The following is a 9,257-nucleotide window of genomic DNA, read 5'->3' on the forward strand; positions in this document are numbered from 1 at the left end:
CCGATTTCCTAGGACAGCTCCAAGGCTCAACCCAGCCATGGGAGCTCCATGAATCATGTATTGCCAGCTTTAAGACCACCTGTGGGCTTATCTGTCCCTGGACAAGGGGACACTCATAGGGCAGGGCCCAGGGTACCATCTTGCCCTTCCCACCCTGGGGCTGCAAAGACAGTAGAGGACAACCAGTGTGAAGGAAGTGGTGTCCTGGCTCACCACGGGGTGGGCTGCATCATTTGAACACCCCTTAGGTGACCTTGGGCACTCTTAATTTAGAGGAAGGCTACCAAGTGGCTCTTCAGCTTCAGGGGTTATGTGGTGAGTTGTCAGGAGCCACCTGATAGCCAGGCATAGGGAGTCTCTTGGCCACCATCACTGGGGGTGGGTTGGGCAAGCAGCACAGGCCTGGGGCTGTGCTTATGGCATCCCAGGCTGCAGACCTGTGGAACTAGCCCTGAGTGAGTGCTGGGGTAGAGGGTGGGCTTCTGCCAAGCCACCTGCCGGACGTCTGGGGCCGTGCTGAACTCGACGCTGTGGAAGGAGGTGCCTTTATTGCCAGCACCCACCCTTCACTTAGCCTTTCCCTGAGCAGCCACAGCTTCCATGGCCTTGCGCACGGTCTCCTCGTCCCCCAGGAAGCGCATGGGCTTGGTGGGCTTCAGTGCCTGGTCCAGCTCGTACACAATGGGGATCCCCGTGGGCAGGTTCAGCTCCATGATGGCCTGGTCCGACATCCCTAGACCAGAGGAATAGGGTCCTTAGTCCTGCCCAGCCTGCTGAGCAGCTAGCCACCTGCTCGTGCATTTAGCAGGTTTCGTGACCTTTATGGCCACAGTGCTGTCAGCCAGGCAGCAATCCTCCCACCCCTGACAGCAAAGCCACAGGAGTATGCCCGGAGAAGGTCAAGGCAGCACTGAGACAGCAGCCTACAGAAATAGCTGTGGCACACCAAGGACCTCACTCCACCCCAAGCTGTCTTGATCTGGGGCAAGGCCATCAGCCCCCTTGGCCCAGCGTGAACTCTGGCCAGACTCTGGATGTTTGGGATCAGGGAAAACATTAACCATTTGGTTTCTAGAGAGTTACAGTTTCTGGACATTCTGAGCAAAGGAGTACCAGTGCATTGAGAAGGGGGAGGGGGCAGGGAGGGACAGCGAGAAGGGCTGCTTACGGCCACGGCGGATGGGAGGTCCTGCCACATGTAAAGGAGAGATTTCCAAGGAAACCCAAGCCTGCTGGCCTCCAGTCCGTGGCCTGGAATAGCAGCTCGACCTTTGGTATTCCTGTCACCCCACTCTTAATGCAAGGAGAGCTTAAGAGAACATGCTCTGGTCAGTGCAAGACCCCAATCAGCTTTGCCTCAGTGCATTCATTTCTCCTAGACCAGGCTGCAGGAAGTCCCAGGAGGGAGGGCAGGTGGTCTTCCGTCCGCCTGGCCCAACGCCAAATGTGAGGCGCTTGTGTGGACTCAGCATCAGAAAGGCAGCTGGGGCGTCCATGAAGGAGCCCGTCATGCTGGGACGTGTTGCTCTCTTAATGAAAGCCAAGTTACAAACCTAAGGTCTCCACTGTTCTCCACACCCTGTTCCCTTCTTTTGACTAATCTTTGTTTGGAGTGGGTATGAGCCCGGGTGTGGGCAGGACCTTGCCCTTGGTTACCAGTAACATGACTTGACCAAGTTCACTCAGCAAACTGGGATTTAGAACCAGATGGCCCTGACTTTTCAGGAGTCGGTGTCCTTCAGCAGGATGCCAGCCCCTGGGCCTTCCCCCTTCTCACCTAGGGAATCCAGGCCAGTGGACCCCTGTACAGGGCCTGGGCCCTGAGTCTGGTGGCAGACATTTTCACCCAGAATCCTTAGAAGGAGACTCATGTTACATGGTGTCCCAGTACACAGAGAAATTTTTTTTTTTTTTTTTTTTTAACAGAGAAGGTTTCTCAACCCTCCTGGCTGTGAACTGGAGTTCACAATTAAAAAACCCTACCCTGATGCTAATGTCTACAAAGCTGCCTCAACGAAGTGACTGTCCTATGAAAAGAGCAGTTGGGGGTTGATTGGTTCATGGGAATGTGTCATCCCACCCGCCTCTGCCCATTCCGAATGTGAGGATGGGCCTCACCTTCCAGGTGCTTGACGATTCCCCGTAGGCTGTTCCCGTGGGCTGCAATGAGCACTCTCTTGCCAGCCTTGATCTGAGGGGCGATCTCATCATTCCAGAAGGGCAGGGCCCGTGCAATGGTGTCCTTGAGGCTCTCACACGTGGGCAGTTCCCCAGCTTTCAGGCCTGCATACCGACGCTCCTGGGGGCATCCATGCTGCTGTTCACTCCCCAGGTGGGCACCCCCGCCTCAACCCGGCTTCCATCCCTGAAGCCCTGGTCCCCAGGCCTTCCCTTTGCCCTCCCACATCCCAGCACCTCACCTTGCTGATGGACTTGTAGTAGGGGTGTTTCTCATCCATGGGGGGTGGTGGGATGTCAAAGGAGCGCCTCCAGATCTTCACCTGCTCCTCCCCGTGCTTTGCAGCCGTCTCTGCCTTGTTGAGGCCAGTGAGACCCCCATAGTGCCGCTCGTTGAGGCGCCAGGTACGCACCACAGGCAGCCACATTTGGTCCGTCCCATCCAGGATGGTCCAGAGGGTGCGTATGGCCCGCTTCAGCACCGATGTGTAGCAGATGTCAAATTCCATCTTTGCGTCCTTGATGGCCTGGGCCCCCCTCTTGGCCTCCTCAGCCCCCTTCTCGCTCAGCTCTGCATCGAACCAACCACAGAAGCGATTCTCCTGGTTCCAGGTGCTCTCACCATGCCGAACCATCACAAGGCGGTGGGTAGACATAGTGGTGGAGACTGGTGGGTTGTGGACAGGGGCGGGTGACTCCAGGGTGCCCCAGCTTTATAACGGTCTGTCCCCAGCCCCCGCCCCAGCCAACTGCCAATCAGCATTCCAGGCCTGACAGGCAGCGGCAGGTGGCCAGTAGCAGAGTTGGGTGTAAGGCAGGCCAAGAGCTGGACTTAAAATAGCCTCACCAGTCCCCACTCCCCACAGCCCAGGCTGGGTGGGGCTGCTGAGCAGGGCTGGGCGTGAAGAACAGAAGCCAGGGCTTCTGACAAACCTGAAATGCGAGGGCTAGCAGAAACAGGGACTCTGGGGAAAGACCCCCAGAGGTTGGCGCTCCCAGCCCTGTCACCGTTTGCTCCCAGGGAACTTGTCACTCCTAGGCAGAGGCACAATAAAATCCTAACTGCTTTCTTCAAATCACTCAACACAATTGGGGCACAAGCCTGCATTTCAGTAAGGATACTACTATGCTGTCAAAGGAACCAAAGTATATGAGTATGCACACGTGTTTGCCCACCCACGTGTGCGTGCCTGTGAGCACGTGTGTGTGTGCATGCATATACTACATGTACACATATTTGTGCCTTGCACTCACATCTGTGTTGCCTGTGTGCTCACATACGTGCATACATGTGAGCTGCCACAAGGCTACCCCCGTGGCTCTGCTCTCTTAACCTATGAATGGGGTCTGTATATTGGCAGGGGACCTTCCGCAGCACTCCTGACCTCCCTCCTCAGGTCCCTCTTGCCCTGGCAGACTCTTGCTCTGCCTTGCCTGCTCACAGGATGGGTGGTATGGAAGCCTCTGGCTGACAGCCAGGCTGGGAGGAACTCTGATATCTCCACTAATCCCCTCAAAGGACAGGGGAGAAGGAAAGAGTGCTGTGGACAGAACAAGGGAATGGGTGAGGGCCGCAGCCCTGAAGGGAGAGTCTGGCCCTGTGGGAAGTGGCAGCAGTGTGGGGCAAGGGCTGAGGTGGGTTTCCAGGACAAATGAGAGCTGCGGGCCTGGCTGCTTGGTCCAGAGAGGGGCAGAAGGTTTTCAGCTCTCACATCCTTTTGTCAAGTTCTTACCCACATCTGCCACACTCTCCCACCTTACCTGCTTTCATGCAAGACAGGCATATTCTCAATTGAAAGTACCTTTAAAAAGAAAAAGAAATCCAGGACTCATAATGGGTCCCAGAATCAGAGGTACTGCATGTTAGGTCTGTACCCAACTTAACAGAAGCATACAGAGGTCAGCTGAGGTTGGGACTTGGGGGCAGTAGAGTTGGGTACAGGCCCAGGACTTCTGCATTCAGCTTTTGGGGGGACAAGGGCTGCTGGGGTCTTGGCAGTGAAGAAACCAAGCAGAGGGGCAGGGTTAAGATGCCAAGTTGCAACTGCACCAGCAAAGAACCAGTCTTTATAGAACAGCAAACAAGTGTGTGGTAAAGAGGCATGGAGGGCCTGGGTCATGTGCCCTAATGAGTGAGAATCACTGGAGAGTCTGAAGCATGACTGTAAAGTCAGTTGCAGCTGTGGAGGCAGGATTGCAAGCCAGCGGCCCTGGTAGAGGTGGTGGCTTTGGGTTAGGTGCAAATGAGGCTGCTTAGCCTGGGCTGGGTGCAGATGGCCTGGTGAGGAGGTGATAGACTGGGGAGCCAGTGGGCTTACTGCAAATCAAAGGAAGAGATGGGACATGCCTTTCTGTCTGTCTGAGGTATGTTGAGAAAACAGGGGACCTCAAAGGAAGTTTTAAGATCGAGTAGACACACAGCTTCTCAGTCGTGGCACACTTCAACCTGTCTTGTTCATTCAAAAAAGCATTTGCTGGGCATGTCTAGTGTGCCAGGGCTGTTCAAGCACTGGGCAAGCAAGGCTCTGCCTGGGGGGGTCTCCGTCCCAGTGAAGGGACATGGACAACAACGTGATGTGTGTAGCATGGTGGACAGTTAAGAGGTCCATGGAGAAGCAAGCAGAGGGGCAGGAGGACTGCTCTTTAATGGGAGGATGAAGTGAGCACCCTCCACTGGTCTCCCCATGACCAGAGCTGTAAATCCTGGACAGAGGCAGAATGCAGATCTCAGAGAACTGAAAAGTATCAGGCAGATGAAGCAGGTCAGATTCAAAGTTGCATGTTTTTTCTTTCAGAATTGCCCAACTTGAAACCTAGAAGTGTGCCCAATGTGGACAGAAAGGGCTCCAGAGAATATCTCTGGTCCAAGGAATAGAAATAAAGTTCCTACAAGCCCCTTCCTTTTCTCCCCTTCTTACCACCACAGCTCCTGGGCAGTAATGTGGAGGTGGCCCTGTCAGCCAGGCAGGTACCTAAAACCCTGAGAGAAGAGCTACCCTCTAGCCAGAGGAGGAGAGGCTGCAAGAGTGCATGGCAACTACCCACTGCTTTCTCTCTCTGCCCTCCTGCAGCTGAGGACTGCATGCAGCTACAGGAGCTGTGCAGCAAGCTTGGGGATGGAGGGGGAATAAGACCCCAAATTGCTGGCCAGTGGCCTTGAAAAGCAAGGACCAGGGAACTGTCAAGTATCTGGGCAAGCATGGGGAAGAGACAGATTCAGTGAGTGATTCAGTACAATTACAGGTGAATTCCTGGGCTCCCCGAACTTGTGGGCTTCGACCTAGACTGACCCACTGGTGACCTGATTATCTGCCAAAATGATAAGATCAACGTTCTCCTTAGAATTTAAACAGACTCTCAATATCCGAAATACCTAGGACAATTTTGTATGTGGCAGTCTAGTATTTCCCAAACCATTTATTGCATGTCCTTTCCCTATTATTGTCTATTCTTGGTTCTTTTGTTGTGAATTAGTTGACCACTCATGGGTTTATTTCTGAGTTCTCTATTCTGTCTGTTGGCCTATGTGTGTGTTTTATGCCAATATCATACTTTTTTGATCACTGTAGCTTTGTAATATAGTTACAAACAACTGTGTATCTCCAGCTTTGTTCCTGTTTTTCAAAATTCCTTTAACTATTCATGGTCTTTTGAGGTTCCATACAAAGTTTTAGCTTTTTGTTTTGTTTTCTGTTTTGAGAAAAATGCCACTGGAATTTTGATAGGGACTGTATTGAATCTATAAATTGCTTTTTGTAGCATGGACATTTTAGCAATATTAATTCTTCCAGTCTATGAGCATAGAATAGTTTTACACTTATTTGTATCATCTTCAAATTTTTCATCAGTGTCTTAGGTTTCAGTGTATAGATCTTCCACCACCTTGATTAAATTTATTTCTAGTTATTTTATTCTTTTTGATACAATTGTAAATAGGATTGTTTTCTTAATTTTTTTCTATTTTTTAGTATATAGAAACATAACTGATACTTGTATATTTTGTATTTCAAAACTTCATTGAGTTTATTAGTTCTGACAGTTCTAGATTTCTTCTAGATTGTTGAATTTGTTGGTATATAATTGTTCGTAGTAGTTCTTAAGATCTTTTATGTGTTCTTAGTTGTAATGTATCTTCTTCCTCTTTCATTTATAGTTTTGTTTGATTCCTCTCATTGATGAGTAGCTAAAGTTTTGTCTGCTTCATTTCTTTTTTCGAATAACCAGCTCTTTGTTTCACTGGTATTTACTGTTATCTGGTGATTCATTTCTGCTCTGATTTTTGTTACTTCTGTCCTTCTACTAACTTTGGACTTTTCTAGTTCCTTGAGGTGTAAGGTTAGATTGCTTATTTAAGCTCTTTCTTTTTCTTAATGTAGGTGTATATTACTATGAACTTCCCTCTTCGAACTGCTTTTGCTGCATTCTGTATGCTTTGGTATGTTGTATTTTCATTTCCATTTGTTTCAAAATATATTTTGCTTTCTCTTTTGACTTCTTTTTTGATTCATTGATTATTCAGGAGTATATTATGACATCTCCACATATTTGTGAATTTTCCAGGTTTCTTCTTGCAGAAGAAATTTATTAAGAAAATTATTTAAGAATTTGCTTTGTGGATATGACCTATCTTGGAGCATACTCCATGTGTGTTTGAGAGGAATGTGTATTCTGTTGATAGATGAAATGTTCTGTATATGTCTATTAAGTCCATTTGGTGTAATACATAGTTTTAAGTCTAATTTTTCCTTATTTTCTGTCTATATGATCTATCCTTTGTTGAAAGTGGGATACTAAAGTCCCCAATTATTACTCTGTATTTCTATTTTCCCTTAATGTCTGTTAATATAAACATAAACATATTTAATAAAGATGTAAGTTATACAAATATATAATAATATACATATATTAAAAATATATATTTGCTTTCCCTAATGCAGGTACAAAATATTTTTGGGGGGGTATTCATCTTTTTTTATTATTTTAATTGGAGGCTAATTCCTTTACAGTATTGTGGTGGGTTTTGCCATACATTGACATGAATGAGTCATGGGTGTACATGTGTTCCCCATCCTGAACCTCCTTCCACCTCCCTCCCCATCCCATCCCTCAGGGTCATCCTAGTGCAACCAGCCCTGAGCACCCTGCCTCATGCATCGAACCTGGACTGGTGATCTATTTCACATATGTTAATATACATGTTTCAATGCTATTCTCTCAAATCATCCCACCCTTGCCTTCTCCCACAGAGTCCAACAGTTTGTTCTTTACATCTGTGTCTCTTTTGCTGTCTTGCATATACGGTCATCATTACCATCTTTCTAAATTCCATATGTATGTGTTAATATACTGTATTGGTGTGTTTCTTTCTGACTTACTTCGCTTTGTATAATAGGCTCCAGTTTCATCTACCTCATAAGAACTGATTCAAATGCATACTTTTTAATAGCTGAGTAAATATTTAAAATTACCCTTGTTGGATTGACCCTTTTATCTTTATGCAATAACCTCTACATCTCTTTATATATATGTGTGTGTTTATATATAGAGAGAGAGAGCAAAGTAAATCAGCTATATATATGTATGTATATCCACTGTTTAGATTCTTTTCCCAGATAGGCCATTATAGTGTTGTGTAGAGTTCCCTGTGAAAACAGTAGGTCCTTATTTGTTATGTATTTTAGTTTTGTTATTGAAGTATAGATGACTTACAATGTTGTGCCAATTTCTGCTGTGCAGCAAAATAACTCAGTTATACACATATATACATTCTTTTTAAATATTCTTTATCATTATGGTTTACCACAGGATATTGACCATAGCTCCCTGTATGTTAAGACCTTTTTGTTTATCCAGTGCAAATGTAACAGTTTGCATCTACCAACTCCAAACTCCTGGCCCCTCCCTCGCCCTCCCCACTACCTTGCCAACCGTAATCTGTTCTCTGTTTCTATGAGTTTGTTTCTGTTTTGCAGATAGGTTCATTCCGCATATGGAAAGTGAAATCTCTCAGTTGTGTCCGACTCTTTGCGACTTCCTGGACTGTAGCCTGCCAGGCTCCTCTGTCCATGGGATTTTCCAGACAAGAATACTGGAGTGGGTTGCCATTGCCTTCTCCAGGGGATCTTCCTGACCCAGGTATCGAACCCAGGTCTCCCACATAGTAGGCAGATGCTTTACTGTCTGAGTCACCAGGGAAGTCATTCCACATATAAGTGATCAGTTTCGTTCAGTCGCTCAGTCGTGTCCGACTCTTTGCGACCCCATGAATTGCAGTATGCCAGGCCTCCCTCTCCATCACCAACTCCCGGAGTTCACCCAGACTCATGTCCATCGAGTCAGTGATGCCATCCAGCCATCTCATCCTCTGTCGTCCCCTTCTCCTCCTGCCCCCAATCCCTCCCAGCATCAGAGTCTTTTCCAATGAGTCAACTCTTCGCTTCAGGTGGACAAAGTATTGGAGCTTCAGCTTTAGCATCATTCCTTCCAAAGAACACCTAGGACTGATCTCCTTTAGGATGGACTGATTGGATTGCCTTGCAGTCCAAGGGACTCTCAAGAGTCTTCTCGAACACCACAGTTCAAAAGCATCAATTCTTCGGCGCTCAGCTTTCTTCACAGTTCAACTCTCATATCCATACATGATTACTGGAAAAACCATAGCCTTGACTAGATGGACCTTTGTTGGCAAAGTAACATCTCTGCTTTTGAATATGCTATCTAGGTTGGTCATAACTTTCCTTCCAAGGAGTAAGCGTCTTTTAATTTCATGGCTGCAGTCACCATCTGCAGTGATTTTGGAGCCCAAAAAAATAAAGTGTGACACTGTTTCCATTTTTTCCCCATCTATTTCCCATGAAGTGATGGGACCAGATGCCATGATCTTCGTTTTCTGAATGTTGAGCTTTAAGCCAACTTTTTCACTCTCCTCTTTCAATTTCATCAAGAGGCTTTTTAGTTCCTCTTCACTTTCTGCCATAAGGCTGGTGTCATCTGCATATCTGAGGTTATTGATATGTCTCCTGGCAATCTTGATTCCAGCTTGTGTTTCTTCCAGCCCAGCATTTCTCATGATGTACTCT

At 47.5% G+C, this 9,257-nt stretch overlaps 1 protein-coding gene across 1 annotated transcript; it reads right to left on the bottom strand.

Moving 5' to 3' along the window:
• Positions 1-529: 529 nt before the first annotated feature.
• PGAM2 (phosphoglycerate mutase 2) lies at positions 530-2,883 on the bottom strand. Its single transcript, XM_019984656.2, has 3 exons — positions 2,421-2,883; positions 2,119-2,299; positions 530-733 (listed from the first exon to the last, which is right to left on the bottom strand). Exons 1-3 carry the CDS (start codon positions 2,832-2,834, stop codon positions 567-569), a joined length of 762 nt encoding a protein of 253 aa, XP_019840215.2. The 5' UTR covers positions 2,835-2,883; the 3' UTR covers positions 530-566.
• Between the last annotated feature and the right edge of the window lie 6,374 nt (positions 2,884-9,257).

The sequence above is a fragment of the Bos indicus genome, chromosome 22 (genome assembly GCF_029378745.1).
Source record: "Bos indicus isolate NIAB-ARS_2022 breed Sahiwal x Tharparkar chromosome 22, NIAB-ARS_B.indTharparkar_mat_pri_1.0, whole genome shotgun sequence".
In the NCBI taxonomy this organism is placed as follows: domain Eukaryota; kingdom Metazoa; phylum Chordata; class Mammalia; order Artiodactyla; family Bovidae; genus Bos; species Bos indicus.

Excerpts from the sequence above, each read along its gene's own strand:
- PGAM2 (XM_019984656.2), bottom strand. The coding sequence starts at position 2,834 with ATGTCTACCCACCGCCTTGTGATGGTTCGGCATGGTGAGAGCACCTGG. Across the intron at positions 2,300-2,420 it reads ACTACAAGTCCATCAGCAAG|GAGCGTCGGTATGCAGGCCT; the intron begins GTGAGGTGCTGG and ends GGATGCCCCCAG. Across the intron at positions 734-2,118 it reads AATCGTCAAGCACCTGGAAG|GGATGTCGGACCAGGCCATC; the intron begins GTGAGGCCCATC and ends CCTCTGGTCTAG.